This window comes from Panulirus ornatus, chromosome 55, assembly GCF_036320965.1.
Source record: "Panulirus ornatus isolate Po-2019 chromosome 55, ASM3632096v1, whole genome shotgun sequence".
Lineage (NCBI taxonomy): Eukaryota > Metazoa > Arthropoda > Malacostraca > Decapoda > Palinuridae > Panulirus > Panulirus ornatus.
In genome coordinates, this window is record NC_092278.1 from 24,711,214 (window position 1) to 24,734,050 (window position 22,837).

Genomic DNA, 22,837 nt, shown 5'->3' on the forward strand with positions numbered 1-22,837 from the left:
TATGGGATGCGTATGAGTGTTGGCCATGACTGAGTGCGTATTGTGTTTTGGGCGGGGGGGGGGGGGGATAGTGTTGGTGTCATAAATGGCGTATATGCGTCAGGTGGGTGGGTCCGTCAGTGGACGGAAAGGAGTACAGTATCGTGGAGGGACGTTCCATCCACAATAAAAGAATTCCTTTCCCTGCTGCTGGTTGGAGCGCAGCCTTCACGTGCGGGAAATGGCGACCCGTAGCCCGGGTCATGGCGGACGTCATGAAACACAGCAAGAAATTACTCCTGTGTTTGTTGCCCACATACATACATACATGTATACATGCATGCATACATACATACATACATACATACATACATACATAACGTCGGAAGGAAGGCCAGACGTGTAGCATATTGTGTAGCTAAGGTGGACGCCACGTGTTGTGAGCCTACATCATGACCACCAGTTGTGTGAGTTATCGGCACAACAGCAACCTTACACTGATGAACCAGTGACCAAACACCTTCAGTGTTGTAACCTCACGACACAGTGGTAGCCTGTAGTGTTGTAACCTCACGACACAGTGGTAGCCTGTAGTGTTGTAACCTCACGACACAGTGGTAGCCTATAGTGTTGTGACCTCACGACACAGTGGTAGCCTGTAGTGTTGTGACCTCACGACACAGTGGTAGCCTATAGTGTTGTAACCTCACGACACAGTGGTAGCCTGTAGTGTTGTAACCTCACGACACAGTGGTAGCCTATAGTGTTGTGACCTCACGACACAGTGGTAGCCTGTAGTGTTGTAACCTCACGACACAGTGGTAGCCTATAGTGTTGTAACCTCACGACACAGTGGTAGCCTGTAGTGTTGTGACCTCACGACACAGTGGTAGCCTATAGTGTTGTAACCTCACGACACAATGGTAGCCTGTAGTGTTGTAACCTCACGACACAATGGTAGCCTGTAGTGTTGTAACCTCACGACACAGTGGTAGCCTATAGTGTTGTGACCTCACGACACAGTGGTAGCCTGTAGTGTTGTAACCTCACGACACAGTGGTAGCCTGTAGTGTTGTGAGCCTACAACATACATCACCTGTGGCTTCATCTACCGACACACACACACACACACACACACACACACACACACACACACACACACACTGTTGTGTGCCCTTACGACATATAATCAGGTCATCATAACCCAGAGCTGAACTGTCGTGTGTAGGGTCGTACCGTTATGCCCAAAGGTCGTATCGTGGTTCATGGTCGTACCGTTGTGGTTAATGGTCGTACCGTTGTGGTTAATGGTCGTACCGTTATGGTTAATGGTCTTACCGTTGTGGTTAATGGTCGTACCCTTGTGGTTAATGGTCGTACCCCTGCGGTTAATGGTCGTACCCTTGTGGTTAATGGTCGTACCGTTGTGGTTAATGGTCGTACCCCAGTGGTTAATGGTCGTACCCTTGTGGTTAATGGTCGGCTTGGTCCTCACAGGAGGATCATATGATGTGGTTCACCAAGGTGTAATTAGATGAGGGTCATTTGCATATTCACACGTGAAGATTTCTTCTGTTTCACCAGACTGTACGTTCTCACGCTCTCTGTACCTCACCATGTTCTCTGTACCTCACCATGTTCTCTGTACGTTCTGGCCATGTTCTCTGTACCTCACCATGTTCTCTGTACCTCACCATGTTCTCTGTACGTTCTGACCATGTTCTCTGTACTTCACCATGTTCTCTGTACCTCACCATGTTCTCTGTACCTCACCATGTTCTCTGTACCTCACCATGTTCTCTGTACCTCACCATGTTCTCTGTACTTCACCATGTTCTCTGTACCTCACCATGTTCTCTGTACCTCACCATGTTCTCTGTACCTCACCATGTTCTCTGTACCTCACCATGTTATCTGTACCTCACCATGTTCTCTGTACGTTCTGACCATGTTCTCTGTACCTCACCATGTTCTCTGTACCTCACCATGTTCTCTGTACTTCACCATGTTCTCTGACTTGTTCTTTGTGTTCCTCGGTGTTCGTTCGTAACCAGCTTTCGTCTTGTGGGAAATTAATGACCTGTTAGCCTAGTTAATGGCTGTCCTGTTCAAACGGGACATTGAATCGTTTATAAGCGCCCATGTGTTTCGTGTTGCCAACTCAAACGAAAGTTGGGATATTCAGCGGTGCAAATTGGCAACAGTGAGGGTTTGGGATGGGCGTGGCCTAGACTGCACACAGCCAATCAACGTGGGTCATGCCTGTGGTGCCGGACGCACGATTAACTCTTACATGTCGGTGACGTTTAAGCTGAGGCGGGTGCATGGCATCATGCAGTCCTTGAAGTTAATCTTTACATCAAGGTTGCCTTACTAATAACTAGAGCGGCCTAGGAGAGAACATCTCTGGCAGAATAATCATTATCCATATTACGGCAGTCCAGGCCTGCTCACCATCCGTGACGTCATTGCTTGTGTAACACTTACGTCACTATATCCTTACTTGCGTCCACCCTCAGCCTTTGACCTGTTTACTGATGTCCCTTTCATAAAACCTAAGCTCACAACATGTCTGACTGTGAAGTATCATGTGTTATCATGATACATATGATGATCAGCTGGCAGATAAACTCACCTTGATCCATGTGGCAATCTGCTTTGGTCACGTGACACCGGCCTGGCTCACGACAGTGTCTTCAAACACTTGGCTGCCGACCATTGCTTACGACAACACACACACACACGCGAGCATTTTGAGATACATTTTTTTGCGAGATATTAAAGCTGGAATTATACTTTGATAAACATGTAACCCACCCCTTCCTTCAAGAAGAAAACCTACCAATGTATGCTCATATATCCATTATTATTCATCTCAACATGACAGAGTTAAATTATCATCATTTCAATCTATGTTCTTAGGGGATTACGTATTTGCAGTCCAGAGTTTATTGATGATGAGTTTGAGAAGATATATTCTATTGGATCGAAGTTAAAGTACCCTAGATCTTTCATTGATAAGTCCCTTAAGTTAGCAAAGAAATAATTTTATAGAGTTGAACCCAAACCTCCCATTGACACCAAGAATCTTTTAGTTCTCTCTTTTGATAATAATTTTACTTTACTTCCCATGTTGCTTAAATCCTTTAATGTAAATGTTGCCTTCAGGAACAATAATACTATAGAGAGTATCTTAATCAGGAATTCACCAGAAAATTCTCCTGGATGCATCTATAAAGTGCCATGTAGAAATTGTGATAAGTTTTATGTTGGTCAGACTGGTAAGGATCTTTCTGTTAGACTTAAGCAACATAAATATAGTATAAGAACGGGACAAGAATCAAATGCCTTGTTTAATCACGTTAGAAACTATGATCAATATATAGTATAAGAACACGATAAGAATCAAATGCCTTGTTTAATCACGTTAGAAACTATGATCATTGTATTGACAGGAGTAATGCCATCTAAGTTATTAACTCTATTACCACGAGAAATATCATTGAATCTTCTGTTATCAAATACACAAAGAATTATAATCTTGATATTAGTGATGGTCTATACAAATTAGATAACTTTATTGTTGATAGAATTTGTATAATGATAAGTTTATGAACGCTCGTTGTATGTAGGGGTTTTAAAGGAATTACTGGAGTGCACATGGAATATTATTGTAAACAAAATTATGATATGTGTCTAAACCTCACTCCTACAGGTGTGCCTCTCACCACTCTCCCACAAGTACTCTCACCTTTCCCACCTCTGTCCTCACCACTCACCCAGTACTACCCTCACCACTCTCCCACCACTGTCCTCACCACTCTCCCAGTACTACCCTCACCACTCTCCCACCACTGTCCTCACCACTCTCCCACCACTGTCCTCACCACTCTCCCACCACTGTCCTCATCACTCTCCCACCACTGTCCTCACCACTCTCCCACCACTGTCCTCATCACTCTCCCATCACTGTCCTCACCACTCTTCCAGTACTACCCTCATCACTCTCCCACCACTGTCCTCATCACTCTCCCACCACTGTCCTCACCACTCTCCCACCACTGTCCTCATCACTCTCCCACCACTGTCCTCACCACTCTCCCACCACTGTCCTCACCACTCTCCCAGTACTACCCTCACCACTCTCCCACCACTGTCCTCACCACTCTCCCACCACTGTCCTCACCACTCTCCCACCACTGTCCTCATCACTCTCCCACCACTGTCCTCACCACTCTCCCACCACTGTCCTCATCACTCTCCCATCACTGTCCTCACCACTCTTCCAGTACTACCCTCATCACTCACCCACCACTGTCCTCACCACTCTTCCAGTACTACCCTCACCACTCACCCACCACTGTCCTCACCACTCTCCCAGTACTACCCTCACCACTCACCCAGCACTGTCCTCACCACTCTCCCACCACTGTCCTCACCACTCACCCAGCACTGTCCTCACCACTCTCCCACCACTGTCCTCACCACTCTCCCACCACTGTCCTCACCACTCACCCAGTACTAGCCTCACCACTACCCTCACCACTCACCCATCACTACCCTCACCAGTCAGTCACCCATCATTACCCTCACCAGTCAGTCACCCATCATTACCCTCACCAGTCAGTCACCCATCACTACCCTCACCAGTCAGTCACCCATCATTACCCTCACCAGTCAGTCAGCCAGCACAACACCTCACCAGTCAGTCACCCATCACTACCCTCACCAGTCAGTCACCCATCATTACCCTCACCAGTCAGTCAGCCAGCACAACACCTCACCAGTCAGTCACCCATCACTACCCTCACCAGTCAGTCACCCATCATTACCCTCACCAGTCAGTCAGCCAGCACAACACCTCACCAGTCGTCTCCATGATTGCAGGAAGACGTGTCAGAGCTGCAAGTGTACACGGGAGCTGCACGACGTGTATCATGAAGACTGGGTCAACGTCAGGGAACGGCTGGGTCTGGGCGACTCCTTAGGGTAGGTGGTGTTGCCTCCTCCTGGCCAGCCAGCCAGCCACACCTCCTCATCTTGCACACATTATGTTCAACTTGTATTATGATAGAACTCTTCTTCACCATCTTTGATAATTGAGTAGATTATTGATTTATTATTATAATCATCACTGTATTACACTGTGTGTCTTTCTATAAAGTTATTAATGAGATTATATTCTTATCATTATATATATTAATTATAACATATGTTCCATTTATTCATACAGAAGATTATTCACTATAACAGGTTAAGTGAATGATGGCTGTTTTTGAGTTACTAGATGGAGTGTGTGTGTGTGTGTGTGTGTTTGTACGTCTACCATGTGTTTATGTCTGTAACGAGTGTGTATAGGTATATGGCACATCATGAGTACAAACCTTCCTGCCTCAGGATCACCTCCCACAGCGCTCAGGAAGCCGGCCACGTCCACTGGGCGGGACCGTATGTCAAGATGTATGTGTGGGGTGTGCACAGAACAAGTTGTGAGTGGGGATACAGTGAGGAAGTATGCAGTGTGGGTGTACGGGTCATGTGATAAGATGAATCGATGTGTGAAGTGCTGTTGTCAAGAACGCAGAGGGGAAAGTGTTACTCGTACATACCTGGGGGTTGTAGTTTGTGATGCGTGTATGTCTGGTGGGCTGATGTTTTAGAATGGGTTCGAGGAGCCGATTCTTTTACGCTTGTCGGATCATTTCGGTTTGTGTGTGTTTTGTTAGCGTCTTGTTTGTTGGGGTTGGGCGGGATCTAGCAATATAGGTTGGTGAAGTGTCGGGCAAAGGGAAGGTATCTATAACGAGGAAGGAGGACGGTTATGAAGGAGTGGCTCAGACGGGGAAGGTGTTGTGTTGTTATATGATGATGATTGGCCCAGGATAGTGAGGTGCTGGGTGATATTTTCGTTACAGTGTGCAGGTGTTGAATGTTTGTTGTTGCTAGGAAGCTGGGCATTGTGCTGAGTGCTCTGGTGGATGAAGATTGTGGCTTTATTATATTTACATCTGACAAGGTGGACGAGCATGCAGCTGGGGCTCAGCTTGGGATGGAGGGAACGGATGGATGGTTCGTAGTAGAGAATTCTAGGAGACTTTACCTTGTGCGTATTTGGCATTTGCATAGGAATATTGATCCGTATGTCACGTGCGTACGTGGGTATGTGTGTTCATGTGTTCCTCATGATGCTGGAATATATCAGGAGTGTCGCAGGTTGAGCGTCCGTAGTTGTGTTACTGTACGTTGCTATGGCTGGTAGTGATGATGATGATGATCATGGTGTTCATCTTCACTACAGGAGGAGCAGCAGGGAGCTGTGTCTGCAGGAGGGCTACACCTGGATGCCTCCAGGCCTGACCAGCGAGCAGGTGGGTGGGTTGCTTCCTTTCCTCTGGCTTCCTTGGTTTCCACCTTCGTTATGTTACCCACAAACCTTAGACGGTAAGAGAGGGGCATATACGACAGGTGGAGGGAACATGCTCTCTCTCTCTCTCTCTCTCTCTCTCTCTCTCTCTCTCTCTCTCTCTCTCTCTCTCTCTCTCTCTCTCTCTCAGCCATCATCATTAATCCCAGTTTACCCCAGGAAGTTGCACGGTAGTGTTGACAGGCTGGGCCGGACACTGCTGATGTGTGGTGTGGGCGGGGCCGGACACAGCCATGGGCGTGGCTGGTGGGGTCATGTGGGCGGGGGTGGGAGGATAACTCCCCACCCCGCCACATTAACTTCCCTCCCCGGGCCCACCTAACATTATTATTTTCTAATGTCGTGAGATGTGGTTTGGGTAAGTGTGGTTAGGTTACGTCTGGGTTGGTTAGTTGGTTTGTTAGGTTAGGTTAGGTTAGGGGGTTAGGTTAAGGAAGTTTGTTTACAAAAGGTTGGTTTAGGGTACAGTCTTGCTTGTAGTTAAGATATGTAGGTTAGGTTAGGTTACAGTCGCTCCAGTTATTTTTATTATTATCATTATTGATATTATTATTATTATTATTATTATTATTATTATTATTATTATTATTGTAACATTATTTTATTGTTTTTTAATGTTACAAGCGAGAGCATTAATTTATACTAACATTAGATTTTTTGGTAATATGATAATATTTAGCTCATTCCTTTACCAGTTTGAGAAAGCTTTACTTTTGTAAGAATTAGAAACATAGATAATGTGAAGGATAACGATCATAACCATAGTAATGGTTGTCATAACAATAGTAATGGTTGTCATAACAATAGTAATGGTTGTCATAACAATAGTAATGGTTGTCATAACAATAGTAATGGTTGTCATAACAATAGTAATGGTTGTCATAACAATAGTAATGGTTGTCATAACAATAGTAATGGTTGTCATAACAATAGTAATGGTTGTCATAAGGACATACTGAAATTATTAATATTTTGAGACAATGAAAAACATATGTTGTATTGTGGAAAATTATAATGCAAATTGAAATCATGGGAGACTGGACAATGGTCGGGTATTTGGAGAGCTTTATAAGGTAGATGCTGAGTTCACTACCTGAACTTAATGTAGAAAAACATAAACAACTTTGCACGCGTGATTTTGTCTTGTACACCATTTTTATTACAACGATATCCGTCAAGTCTTCTCTTTATTAATGACAAATATGTAAAGTGTTTATTGCATTATGTTGCATTTTTTAGTGTGTCTTTACAAGTAATTGTAGATTCTGTAAGAGTAAACATATAAACTGTATAGTTATGCCTGCTGAACACCGGTAAAAGGTGGAGACGCGTTTTCTTTAAGGGCTCAAGTGATTCCATTTTCTTCATTTTCTGTATGAGTAGCTTTGACAATATTTATTTTCTTCGTCAGACTTTACAGTTATTTGTAGTCATATTTTATAAGATGCAATATTCTTTATACATTTATAAAGCAGGTTTAACAATGTTTATACAATGAACTCGGCCTTTGATAACAGTACATATATCAAACTGTTTCAAAATGTTGAATTTGAGCACAACGAATTTTTTTGTTAATGTGTAGACAAGTGATTCATACAAACGAGGTGTACAGACAGGGCTTGTGTTGTTAGGTGACGTCATTATAGCTGTGTTTGAATTCGTATCTTGTGGGTTTTACGTCCGTCATATTTTTTTTTTCTATCATTTACAAGAACGTATGAAACTATTATTTATATCACATAAGGTGAGAGAGAGAGAGAGAGAGAGAGAGAGAGAGAGAGAGAGAGAGAGAGAGAGAGAGAGAGTCAGTCCCTGGTGATGATGGAGCACAGCCAGCATGGTCGTGGGTCAGAACACATGATGGTCATGATTGTATATTTACCCGGCAGAAGCAGAATGACGCTTCTCAAGTGGGATGTGATTTACGATTTTGCAGTGGAAATACAATCTTGCGTCCCGCCTCTCTGACGCATTTCCTTGATATAAACACAAGGACGTAACCCTCATAACATGGCTCACGTTAGGCCAGCTGGTGCTGTGGTAAATATTATATGGAAATATAGGATAATAATGTCTTTATGTACATCCGGTCTGGATGTTACGTTACTCGTGTAAGTCTGGACGGTAATGTAGATATGTGTCGTACACATTTGAACGTAAACGTTTACGAACACATTCGTAAGACATTCAGCTCTGGTGTTGAGACGTGAGCTACAGATAACATCAACCATCTGTACAGTTGGTGGAAGATTAATGAGGGTAGAGGGCACTTCCTCGTGTGACATATCCCTCGTATGTGCAGACTGGTTAGCTACCTTCCCGGTCAACACCAGTGGTGGCTGACGTGTGCCTCTGACCACCAGTGTTGTCAGGTTGACCTGCACAGCACGCCTGGTGTAGATGACGTCACAGTCGTAAAGGTTTGTTATGGTTTAGTGTTGAGGGTTGAGTGCTGGTGGTGTTGGAGGCCGCCACACCACACCTGACTGTGGTGGTGTTGGAGGCCGCCACACCACACCTGACTGTGGTGGTGTTGGAGGCCACCACACCACACCTGACTGTGGTGGTGTTGGAGGCCGCCACACCACACCTGACTGTGGTGGTGTTGGAGGCCGCCACACCACACCTGACTGTGGTGGTGTTGGAGGCCACCACATCACACCTGACTGTGGTGGTGTTGGAGGCCGCCACATCACACCTGACTGTGGTGGTGTTGGAGGCCGCCACACCACACCTGACTGTGGTGGTGCATCATGACCACACGACTCTTGTGGCTCAGTTCAGCTGTATACCATTTACTGAACAAAGTTGTCGGTGTAACAAGTAACCAACCACACCGTTCCAGAAGCAGGCACGTCTTGACCTAGAGAGAGAGAGAGAGAGAGAGAGAGAGAGAGAGAGAGAGTAGTTCCTGGTGATGGTGCAGACTGCCACAGAGAAATGACCACTATATCTGAACATATTCAAAGTTTGGAACATTACAAATACTGAAGTAATTCATGTGTTGTTGTGGGCGTCACATGAACGTGTCTTGCTCGTGTGTAAGTCAGTTCGTACGTTCGTTGCTCATCTTGTTGTTGTTGTGCTTTAAGACAGACCACAACCTCATAACATCTGGAACCAGGAGAAGCAGTCTGAGGCTTCTCTGAATTATAGGAAATTATTATTATTATTATTATTATTATTATTATTATTATTATTATTATTATTATTATTATTATTATTTTACGTTTACTGGATCGTATTCCTTATTTCTTGTTTACTTTTATAGTTAGTATCTCTTTGGTAGAGTTGTTGATGATATTAGTGTGTGATATTGTTATAAGAACTGGGTTTTCAAGAAGATATTACGACCTTTGTGATGATCTGACCTTTGACCCGACAGTGTTCGAGGTAGGTCAGCGGGCAGGCCACTGAAGGGTCATGCTCCACTGGGTTAATGCAGAAAGATGGACTAATGTGTTTGTGTGTGTGTGTGTGTGTACAGATCTACGACTACATGAGCTGCCTGCCGGGCCACAAGGTACCTCGGCTGGGCACACCTGGGGAGAAGGCCAGGGAGCGACAGCTGATGCTCCAGCTGCCCAAGCAGGACCTGGCTCTGGCCTACACCCGCCACGTCGAGCCTCAACATCACACATCCTTCAGGGACTTCATCGCTGCAAGAAACGACATCGCCCTAGACATCGGCATCATCAAACCTCACATTCCAAGTAGTATTGTAAGTAGCGCCGCCACTGTACGTGTAGCTGACCGTATGTACACCCCGACACACTGTCACCTGTTGTTCATTGATTTACATGATACACAGACAGACACACGTACAGTGTCATGCTTCCAGGTTGTGTGTGTATATATATATCATCACAGCTTGTATTAAAGAAACAAATGACAATGAGATAGATTAAGCGTAAGCGAAATGTTTCAGCGTAAATATAATCATAATAGTACCCCCTATCTAAAGAACACGGTAGCTCCTATTTTCTTTTACAGCTTCAAAATTCAGTGCCAGAGAAAATGTAACGAATGAGAAAACGTGATTTAAGCATATACTTACTTGATCTGATAATTTCAACTTGCCCAAGATAAAACGCATTGTGATTTTTTCTTTAGCTATATATTACCATTTCCAAGCATCTTCTAGTCTATAGTTATCTAGTAAGAGTTTGTAACCTAAGATATTACGGGCAGATTTAGCTATAGCTTCAAAGTTTGTAGTAGGTTATGTAGAGTGAAAAAGTGGTTTACTTTTACGATGTAATGTTTAGGTTTACTTTTTGTTATCATGGTATCAACTAATTCATTTTAATTTTCCCCAAATTTTCATTTTTCACTGATGTATTGTATAGTGTACGATAACCTCTCATATCTCAGAAGATTCGTGTGGGTAAATTTTCAACGTGAATCTTGTAGGTTTGAGCTCATTGCCCTGATCAGAACCCTTTATAACCTCATGTTGTTATGTCTCTAGAACTTGAACCTTTCATAAGATTAAAGTTGAACCCCATAGTCAACTGAACCTGAGATAAAAAGCTCATAACTGAGTGAGTACCCTAACACTGAACCACGCCAGCCGACCACAATGAACACGAGACATTAAGCCAGCTTGGCTCATCCCTCAACTGTGTTCAGTACGAGGAACCTGTACCTCCAGCCTCGTCAGTTGACCTCCTTGCTCCCCGTCTGTGCCTGCAGGAGTGCCGGGGCTGTGGTGGTACCGTTACCAAAGGTTCAGTGGCCGTGGTGGCGCCCAGGTTCGGTGAAGACATTGCATGGCATCCCTCCTGCTTCACGTGTGCCACGTGCACTGAGCTGCTGGTCGACCTGGTGTACTGTGTGTGGGAGGACACGATCCACTGTGGCAGGCACTACGCGGAGAAGCTCAAGCCTCGCTGTGCTGCTTGTGACGAGGTGAGTACTACACTACTGGTGTACATGAACTACACTACTGGTATACTACACTGCTGGTGTACATGTACTACATTATCTGTACTGCCTGTGGCCAGGTCAGTACAACACTTATGATGTACTACACTATATGTACTCTACTGTTTTAATGCTGAATCTGTACTAATGTAATGATGTATGTACATTGGGGAAAAACATTTGGATGTGCTAAGGTAGTACACCTATACTGAGAAATTCATTCAAGCCTGCTATGATAAGAGTACTGTGCTGTTGTACTACGTTGTTGTAACGGTACATATGTACTGAAGCTGTACACTGGTAAGTAATAGTGTACAACACACATAAGTACAGAACCGTGATATGGTAGGTAGTGTTCAGTGTTTTTCATCACATAACGTGTCGATATGTTCTTGATGGTTGATAGTAAGGTGTGCACCATCGTACGACCCTTGAGCACAGTGACACAATACATGAACTTGACGGTATGACCCTGGTGTGTGCAGTAGTGTGACCTGCTGACCCTGGTGTGTGCGGTAGTGTGACCTGCTGACCCTGGTGTGTGCGGTAGTGTGACCTGCTGACCCTGGTGTGTGCGGTAGTGTGACCTGCTGACCCTGGTGTGTGCGGTAGTGTGACCTGCTGACCCTGGTGTGTGCAGTAGTGTGATCTGCTGACCCTGGTGTGTGCGGTAGTGTGACCTGCTGACCCTGGTGTGTGCGGTAGTGTGATCTTCTGACCCTGGTGTGTGCGGTAGTGTGACCTGCTGACCCTGGTGTGTGCAGTAGTGTGATCTGCTGACCCTGGTGTGTGCGGTAGTGTGACCTGCTGACCCTGGTGTGTGCGGTAGTGTGACCTGCTGACCCTGGTGTGTGCGGTAGTGTGACCTGCTGACCCTGGTGTGTGCGGTAGTGTGACCTGCTGACCCTGGTGTGTGCAGTAGTGTGATCTGCTGACCCTGGTGTGTGCGGTAGTGTGACCTGCTGACCCTGGTGTGTGCGGTAGTGTGATCTTCTGACCCTGGTGTGTGCGGTAGTGTGACCTGCTGACCCTGGTGTGTGCAGTAGTGTGATCTGCTGACCCTGGTGTGTGCGGTAGCGGTAGTGATCTGCTGACCCTGGTGTGTGCGGTAGTGTGACCTCCTGACCCTGGTGTGTGCAGTAGTGTGATCTGCTGACCCTGGTGTGTGCGGTAGTGTGACCTGCTGACCCTGGTGTGTGCGGTAGTGTGACCTGCTGACCCTGGTGTTCCACAAGGTGAGTGTGTGGTCAAGCACATTGTGTCGTCAATATGTTACATGCGTTACTGTTATGCCAGATCATCAGGGGAGGAAGAGTTAGGAGAACACACACAGGAAGTTAGGACGCACAGCAAGTAAAGCAGAACATACAAAGGAAGTTATTTAAGAGAACATACACAGGAAGTTAGTCAGGAGAACATACACAGGAAGTTAGGACGCACAGCAAGTTAGGAGAACATACAAAGGAAGTTATTTAACAGAACATACACAGGAAGTTAGTCAGGAGAACATACACAGGAAGTTAGAACATACAGTAAGTTAGGAGAGGATACAGAGGAAGACATGGTTGAATCATGAGCAGATGCCCCCACAGTGTGTAGTCAGGCGGTGATCATGACGCCAGACACTGTTGCTCACGGCGCAGGACAGCGCCCCGGCCTGGTCATGCCCTCTGGCAAACTCCCGTCGTAGTAACTCGGAAGTAAAGTCTCTCTCTCTCTCTCTCTCTCTCTCTCTCTCTCTCTCTCTCTCTCTCTCTCTCTCTCTCTCTCTGTACCTGACCGGACACACACACACGGAGGTGGCAGTGCCAGTGTTGGCACTGCCACCTTCGTGGTGCCAGCGTCTTGTCTTCTTCAGTATTTTAAACATTTTGTTTTGTCGTGGTGGTTCACGGGGATCGTGTGGCTTACTGTGACACTGGACATTCCGGGTGGGGGCTTATGTTTATTTACAACCTCTCTCTCTCTCTCTCTCTCTCTCTCTCTCTCTCTCTCTCTCTCTCTCTCTCTCTCTCTCTCTCTCTCTCTCTCTCTCAGTATAGATAAATAAATATAACGAAGAATACATGGTGAAAATGAAAAGAACATTATTCAGGAGTTATATATATATATATATATATATATATATATATATATATATATATATATATATATATATATAATATATATATATATATGTAAACTCGGAAAGAATCATCATAGACTTATGTTGGAGTTGATTGGTGTGGTGTATTACTGAGGCTTGGGGAATATTGTGTGTGTCAGTGGGAACATACTGTTCGTAATTAAGGGAGAATATATACCATATTACTGATACACGAGGGAGAATATATAACGTATTACTGATACACGAGGGAGAATATTTAGCATATCTCTAGAATATCATCGAGAATATCCAGCATCTTAGCATAATATTTGAGAATACTAAAACACGTTGGATAATGTTTCATGTATTACCTAACCTTGGATGATGTATTACAAGACTCGTGACACACAATATATGATATGTTTCTAACCTACCTGCAACACTGTATGAATTTTAGATCTTTTTTTCCCAGTCACTAAATGTTGGAGAAGATTTGTGGACATAATTATCCTGGACACAATTGTCTCCATAATTCACGACTTCGTCTCTTTTGTCCAATGTGGAAACATTTTCAGACACTGGCGGACAACTGATGATGATGTGTTCGTGGGATAATTATATTGAGTCGTGTCTTAAAGGTAATCATCTTGTGTGATTATATTTCCCAAGGTGAATTGTATTAATTGTTACTTTCATCATTAATGACTGAGGTTAAACTACGCGTTAATGTGATCGTTATTTTTATCTACAGATTATTGGAAAATTATATTTATTACATATGTTAAATTAATGATTAGTATAACAAGTTATAATCATTTATGAGTAATGTTAAATATTTGTTAACACGTTCGTCTGTAAAGGAAATTCGAACAAGAAGTGTCGTATTCCACGTTAAGTTTATTTGTTATTCAATTCACTTTTTGCGATGTTGTTCTTCCTTTATTGTGGTTGTATTTGTTAGTCTGTTTCTCTGCGTCCGGTTCTTGCATTGTTTTCGTTTGTTTGTTTGTTGCTAAGGTTGTTTGTGTGTCAGGAACATGTTAGAGTGTTCGTTCATCCATCAGTGTCAACATAATGATCTGAAACTACATTGATTTGATAGATTTGTCCTCCAAAATAATTGAGGTAATCATAGTAGGTAATTATGTATGTGTATGTTGTGTAATTATGTATGTGTATGTTGTGTAATTATGGAGAATAATAGCAGGCTATGATGAGCATCAGCCTGCTAGTTTATGGCTATGGTAAAGTTATCCAATAGCTTGTAGCTTTGATAAATAGCTGACTACTAGCTGGTCATTGTGGCAGACAGCTAGTTTCTTGCCTATATCTAAGGTGAAGTGCCCGTTGCTGGCCTATAACGACAGTAAATTGCTTGCTTCTAACATATACTTAGGGAAAATAGCCAGCCACTTGATTATAACTCATAGATAGCTAGCCACTAGCTTATAACTCATAGATAGCTAGCCATTGGCTTATAACTCACAAATAGCTAGCCATTTACCTACAGTGTAGCGACGATATACACCGAGCTTCTAGATTATGTCCGCGGTAATTAGCTAGCCACACTTCGTTATCATTGGTCAATCGCTGGCCAGTAGCCGGGAGGTGACGGTGGCCAGTAGCCGGGAGGTGACGGTGGCCACTAGCCGGGAGGTGACGGTGGCCAGTAGCCGGGAGGTGACGCTGGCCAGTAGCCGGGAGGTGACGGTGGCCACTAGCCGGGAGGTGACGCTGGCCACTAGCCGGGAGGTGACGCTGGCCAGTAGCCGGGAGGTGACGGTGGCCAGTAGCCGGGAGGTGACGGTGGCCAGTAGCCGGGAGGTGACGCTGGCCAGTAGCCGGGAGGTGACGGTGGCCAGTAGCCGGGAGGTGACGGTGGCCAGTAGACACGGGTCGTGTTACGGCAGGTAGCATGAGAACCGGGAGGGGGGGCAGGACAAGGCTGCAGGGCGGCCTTGCCAAGAGGCAGCGGCCCAGGCGGGTGTGCTGCCCAGCCTCTGGTGTTATTTATATGTGTGGGTGATCCTGGTGGAGAGCAGGAGGAGGAGGAGGAGGCAGTGTAATGACCCGACGCTCAATATAGTGCTGGCTGGAAGCCGTGTACTGTGCCTGCCAGCCCAGCCTCGGAGGAGAACGTGCCATATTGAACACATATCTACCGTCATGATGAAGACTCTGGTGGAAGGAAGAGGTTACGTCAGGGGAAATGACTTGCCGGGCCAGATAGACAGACAGACAGACAGACTGATAGATAGATAGATGGAGAATGATGGATTTGTAGGGAGATTAAAAAAAAGGACGAAATCACACCTCGTGAACGGCATGAACAGATAGATGTATGGATAGATGGGTTGATAAATAGAAGAATTACTGTGGAAAGGAAGGGAGGGGGAGGGGGTGGAGAGAAGTGGGGTAGGGGAGGAGGCTTGGGGTGAGAGTAGGAGGGGGAGAGTGAGGGAGGGAGGGAGGGAGAGTTAATTCTGTGGCCAAGATACTGGGGAGAGTCAGTGAGAGGTGTAGTGTTGAGCACCGGTTGTGGTGGTGGTAGCTGTAGTGGCTCGGCCTCCGCCAGTCAGTCAGTCGTCTGGTGAGTTTATCTTTCCATCTTTTGGCTCAGAATGATGAGTTTTTGTGGGGTTGGCCCCACCTGGGGGCTCCCCTGCCTCCAGCATTATGTGTGAGGCTCACAATTCACCAACTTCACGTCCCCTGGTGGCTACGGGCCAGGAGCAAGGGGCCCCCATGGCTCGTGCTAACATTTATACAATTCAACTTAAGGTGGATTTTGGCGCCATCATGTGTCTTGTCGCCTGACTGGGTGATGTGGGTCATCATACCTTGATACATCATCCTGTACATCATCCCGCCCCACCCTGTGGGTCATCATCCTGTACATCATCCTGTACATCATCCCGCCCCACCCTGTGGGTCATCATCCTGTACATCATCCCGCCCCACCCTGTGGGTCATCACACCTTGATACATCATCCTGTACATCATCCCGCCCCACCCTGTGGGTCATCACAGATCCATCATCCTGTACATCATCCCGCCCCACCCTGTGGGTCATCATCCTGTACATCATCCCGCCCCACCCTGTGTGTGTGTGTGTAGCTCACAGGTTTTGTACCGCCTCAGAACGAACCATACAGAACAACCCACACCACGGGACACTGACCTGATTATCCGGTTATCATTATCATTTAATGTTCTGTAACGCGTAGTAATTTATGTTTTATTTGGACCCGCAAAGGTGATGACTTGTTCTGAAAATTGCCATTATATTTGTGAGGCAGATTCGCTCCGCCTCGGACCAGTTCATATGATTCAGGTTGTGAGGTTATGGTTGTCATCTGGAAAGTTGTGAGGAAATGATATAATGATTTTACGAAGGAAGATTGAAAATGATTTATTTGTTGTGCAAGTTTGTGTGGGTCATATTGAAAGTAACTCAACGTGTTAACAATATGGCTCATGTCCATGCTAATTACTCATCGTTGACTGATGCTAAAATAAGCTTTCCTCTGTCCTCCTCCTCCTCCTGCTCCTCCTCCTCCTCCTCTTGCTCCTCCTCTTGCTCCTCCTCCTCCTCCTGTGGTTGTGTGGTGCAGTCCCGGTCGTGCGGATTGTGACGTCATGACTATTGTGTTGTTAATGTGGCTGAGTAAACTGTAAGGGACACCTGGTGTGGATGTGGATGTCTGCTTTATTAATCATTTTCCTTTGTAGTGTCTGATGACGTGTGTGTGTGTGTGTGTGTGGACAGCAAGGGAGAATACTGTACACAATAAATTGTATTGTTGTAGACTTTATTGTCAGTGTTCCATAACCTCTGAGAGATGACAGTGTGACCCTTGGTGAGGAGGTGAGGTGAGGAGGGGTCATCATGGGTGTGTAGTGTGAGGTGAGGAGGGGTCATCATGGGTGTGTAGTGTGAGGTGAGGAGGGTCATCATGGGTGTGTAGTGTGAGGTAAGGAGGGGTCATCATGGGTGTGTAGTGTGAGGTGAGGAGGGGTCATCATGGGTGTGTAGTGTGAGGTGAGGAGGGGTCATTATGGGTGTGTAGTGTGAGGTGAGGAGGGTCATCATGGGTGTGTAGTGTGAGGTGAGGAGGGGTCATCATGGGTTTGTTTACTGTGTGTGGAGCATTGTCTCGCCTTGGAAGACAGTGACAGATTTCCTTTATTTTCCCTGGTACTTGTCACTCCGTTTCTCACGGCCGGTGGGAGCGGCCCATACAGACCAGGGGGTCATGAAGGAGGAAACATTCCCAGTCATTACTTGTGTCATGAGCGAGTGACGGAGGAGGTTGCCTGGAGCGGGTGCTCACAATACTAAGTTTATCAATCCTGGTTAGTCGCGTATTGTTATCTTGATAAGTAGGCAAGATAGAGCTTAAACCCACACAATACTGAGAAGATCATATCCTGATAAGTAGGCAAGATAGAGCTTAAACCCACACAATACTGAGAAGATCATATCCTGATAAGTAGGCAAGATAGAGCTTAAACCCACACAGTACTGAGAAGATCATATCTTCTTGATGACTGTCATGGTATTAAAGTGTGTTGTGGAAGAACTTGTGTCACGTGGACCAGTTGTGTGATGTGTGCAGGAATGATATGTGTCCGTCCCTGATGGTTAGTGTTGAGCACGAGAGCTGGGTCATGATGATCATCGTGTGGCACATGGTGAGGGGAAATGTACACTTCCTCACCATACACACACTCTCTCTCTCTCTCTCTCTCTCTCTCTCTCTCTCTCTCTCTCTCTCTCTCTCACATCTTGAAGTAGTGTTCAACATGTGGCTGGCTGGCTGGCTGGCTGGGGGAGCCAAATGTTAACGCAGTAGAAAACAGCAAGCGTTGTGCTTCATTGTCCATCATTTCCTTCCTTCTGGAGGTAGCGCCACCTTCACGCTCCAAGATCCTCGTAAATGGCTTCCAGGGGTTATAACATTGAAGATACATTATATATATATATATATATATATATATATATATATATATATATATATATATATATATATGCAATATGGCGGGCCTAAAACTGTGTTGTAATGCAAGGCGTAGGGGTTAACAAGATATGGTAACGAGTGAATTAGCCAACAGCCAGTTACAAGTGAGAGGAATGATGTGGTAAGCCACACACAGAGTTGCCGGTGTGGCACACCTGCAGGTCACACACACACACACACACACACCAGGAAGACAACAGGAGAATATCTAGACCTAAACCAAATCTTTATGTTCGAACTACAAATATAGTTTCCCTAAAATCGGAAAAAAAAGAATACGAAATAATTACGTAGGTAAGGCCAGGTTGTTAGCACCGTGCGTGCGTACGTGTGTTCGTGAGAGCGTTACTGTACAAACATAAGAATCCTGTCATATACACTCAGAACAAAGACAAGTTACCAACCGCTTCACATTTGTACTCGTATATCTCACGATGGCAGACCGGAGTAGCAACCACCTTGTTCTACCTTCGTTATGAGATGCATCACTTGTTATGTGCGGGAGCTGTCATGTCTGACGTGTGGCGATGATCTCATCACACTCCCGCCACCAGTATATCATTGCTCCTGCCCTTAGTCAGTAGACCCGATATTTTTTTTTTTTATGTTACTTCCGTGATGTGTAGTTACATGTGTGTGTGTGTATGTGTGTGTGTGTGTGTGTGTGTGTGTGTGTGTGTGTGTGTGTGTTATGTGCCATTGCTTTTATGTCACTAAGTGTTGCAGAGCATGTCTGTGCATCGTCCATGTCTCACATCTCATTATTTTCTCTCTAACCAAGCACTGGTGCAGGTGTGTACCAAGCACTGATGCAGGTGTGTACCAAGCACCGGTGCAGGTGTGTATCAAGCACTGGTGCAGGTGTGTACAGGTGTTCTCTATATTTCTCTCACTATAAAGTTATCTTTCGTTACATCAACCTTCAACAGTCGTGTTATTTTCATCAACTTATCCTCCTCTTCTCTTTCTTACGTCCATTATAGCTATCATCTGCCTGCCTCTCTGACGTCACTAACTGGTACACCTCCCCCCCCGGAAAAAACGTTGCCATAATGAGACCATGATAATAATAATAATAATAATAATAATAATAATAATAATAATAATAATGATGATTTCAAGATACACATTCATTACTTTTCTTTGGCTTCTTTTTTGTTACATATAAAATATGTAGTGAAACATATGTGTATATATATTTGTCGTGGATCGCATTACTGAAGTTTGATGGCAACGAACCAGAAATGATTATGAGCACATGAACACTGTTGCCATACTGCGGGTCGTGTTATCTCTGCAGCGCTGCGCATATGGACTGTTCATTATTAGTCCAGTGTTGCCATCTTGGCGACGGGTTAAGTCTGACTTACGACGTATTTATGTTCGTTATTTATTTTCTTGTTTGTGCCAGCATGAGTTAATGGGTTTCTAAAGGGATGGAGACAGGTAGAGGCGGGAGGAGGGGAGGAGAGGCCATATGGGTTTGGGTTCAATATGATGGTGTTATTCCTGCAACATCCCTCTGCCCATAGCTTCGCTCGGGTGTTCGTGTCTATTTATATGTACCTAACAGATAGGGGCCCCTCCGGTCTTTCCCCTACTCACCTGGCTCTTACTGAGGAGGAAGAACGGTGGAATAGCATTGTTCAGAGATATAACCACTCATCTTGCCACACTTCTTCATGTATTCCATATTCCAGGCGCAACCTTCCAGCAGAACACCATGTTCTCTTACAACTATGTGAACCCACCAGCCAACGACTTTGGACTTCCCCAGGAAATCCCCAGGAAATGGATGAGTTTTGGGGACTGTCGACATTCGTGTGTGTGTGTGTGTGTGTGTGTGTGTGCGCGCGCGTGTGTGTGCGTGTCTGTGTGTGTGTGTGTCTATAGAGGGAAGGCGGACAGGTCCGGCTTTTTATCGAACAGATGAATTGGTTGATGATGTGGTAAAAGATGGTTATAGGAAGAATGAGGTAGAATTTCATATACTTACGCATGAAGGACAACACGACAATTACGGAATATTGTCGAAAGAACTATGAGAGAGAAGGTATTGTTAGGAAGAGAAGATATGAAAGAAGGCAGTGGCCTGGTGTTGTATGTATTCTTGTTGGTTGTTATACATAAGGCGTGGTGTTGTATATATTGTTGTTGGTTGTTATACATAAGGAGAACGTAGCCTAACAGGTGGCTACACTAACCCTACAATACACGAGTGTAGATGATGCAGTAAACTTGTGTTGATGACGATGGTGTGTAACGTGACATGTCTTACTGAGGAACATGCTACACTTGACCATTTTACTGAACAATGTAACATATTGTTTACGCTTTAGGTTTAAACATGTTCGTCGTTTCCCATGTTAGCGAGGTAGCGCCAGGAACAGACGAAGAACGGCCGCATTCGTCGACATTCATTCTTTAGCCGTCATGTGTCTTGATGCATGGAGACCATGTGTCGTGTCATGCATGTGTCATGATGCATGGAGACCATGTGTCGTGTCATGCATGTGTCATGATGCATGGGAACCATGTGTCGTGTCATGCATGTGTCATGATTCATGGAGACCATGTGTCGTGTCATGCATGTGTCATGATGCATGGAGACCATGTGCCGTGTCATGCATGTGTCATGATGCATGGGAACCATGTGTCGTGTCATGCATGTGTCATGATGCATGGAGACCATGTGTCGTGTCATGCATGTGTCATGATGCATGGAGACCACAGCTCCCACTCCACAGTCAGCCCCCACAGACCCTGGCTGCCTCGTCTGTGGTTCAGATCCGTGAATAACGCTGTTGGTAAACTGTTTCCTGAGGACTGTAAGTTGTCTGATGGTGATAAGATAACGTGGTGTCTTGAAGTGACGACCCAGCTTGACACCAGTGAGACGACCCAGCTTGACACCAGTGAGACGACCCAGCTTGACACCAGTGAGACGACCCAGCTTGACACCAGTGAGACGACCCAGCTTGACACCAGTGAGACGACCCAGCTTGACACCAGTGAGACGACCCAGCTTGACACCAGTGAGACGACCCAGCTTGACACCAGTGAGACGACCCAGCTTGACACCAGTGAGACGACCCAGCTTGACACCGGTGAGACGACCCAGCTTGACACCGGTGAGACGACCCAGCTTGACACCAGTGAGACGACCCAGCTTGACACCAGTGAGACGACCCAGCTTGACACCGGTGAGACGACCCAGCTTGACACCAGTGAGACGACCCAGCTTGACACCAGTGAGACGACCCAGCTTGACACCAGTGAGACGACCCAGCTTGACACCAGTGAGACGACCCAGCTTGACACCAGTGAGACGACCCAGCTTGACACCGGTGAGACGACCCAGCTTGACACCAGTGAGACGACCCAGCTTGACACCAGTGAGACGACCCAGCTTGACACCAGTGAGACGACCCAGCTTGACACCAGTGAGACGACCCAGCTTGACACCAGTGAGACGACCCAGCTTGACACCAGTGAGACGACCCAGCTTGACACCAGTGAGACGACCCAGCTTGACACCAGTGAGACGACCATACTGTGCGGGAAATACGACCCCTTCATCAGGCAGGCAGGACACGCTGACCATCACTACTACTGCACGTGAAGGCATTGTACTCAGGGAAGGAAACTAAGAAAAAGAAGCACTTTGTTAAGCGGTTCCCCGCTGATCTGGACCATGAACTGTGATGACCCTGATATTGCAGACATGACCCGACGTCTGGCTCGGGGTAAACGTGCAGACAACCATGTGATCTACTGGGGAGGTAAGAGCATTCCAGGTGACCTCTGTGTGGAGGGACTGGCATCAGGCTACCCAGTGTAGGAATACACAGACCCCGCCACTCTCTGTTGTAAGTGCTGGCGATGGCATCATGTGGCATCACACTGCAGAACCAGACTCGGTGGCGTTTCTGTGCCGGTGATCATGACTTGAGAGATTGTGTTCCGTCACGGCTCAACACGATGAACACTTTGCCCCTGACTGTGTCAGCTGTGGAGGGCCACCTACAGCATCATCCAGTGTGGTCTGTCTGAAAAAACACTAAGGCTCGGCATCCCGCTGCCACCAAACGTGATCCAGGCGCGCGCGAGGCCACACCCGGCACCTTCCACATCCAACACCACAGAATGTCCCGCCGTGACCAGCCGGCTGGGGGCGTGGCACGCACCACCACTTCACACTGACCTGACCCTCCCCCCCACCTGAACCCCAGCCGGCCACAACCCACAAGGAGGGGGTTGTGTGTGTTTGTAGCGACGGTCAGTGACGTTGTAAAGGCTGTCACCATCTCTTACATCCACGAAGCGGTCATGAAGGCCGCACGTGCTGCCAAGAAGGTAACCAACTCCGTCATCTGTTGTGTTTCCACGACAAGATGCCCA

At 46.0% G+C, this 22,837-nt stretch overlaps 1 protein-coding gene across 6 annotated transcripts in view; it reads left to right on the plus strand.

The window, feature by feature from the left end:
• Lmpt (four and a half LIM domains protein limpet) overlaps window positions 1-22,837 on the plus strand; it is a 316,740-nt gene that overhangs the window by 97,728 nt on the left and 196,175 nt on the right. For all 6 annotated transcript variants that reach the window (XM_071693229.1, XM_071693230.1, XM_071693232.1 and 3 more), the window contains 4 exons: window positions 4,867-4,968; window positions 6,278-6,347; window positions 9,891-10,124; window positions 11,099-11,314. In XM_071693229.1, the coding sequence (XP_071549330.1) occupies window positions 4,867-4,968; window positions 6,278-6,347; window positions 9,891-10,124; window positions 11,099-11,314 (622 nt within the window). The remainder of the gene's footprint in view (window positions 1-4,866; window positions 4,969-6,277; window positions 6,348-9,890; window positions 10,125-11,098; window positions 11,315-22,837) is intronic.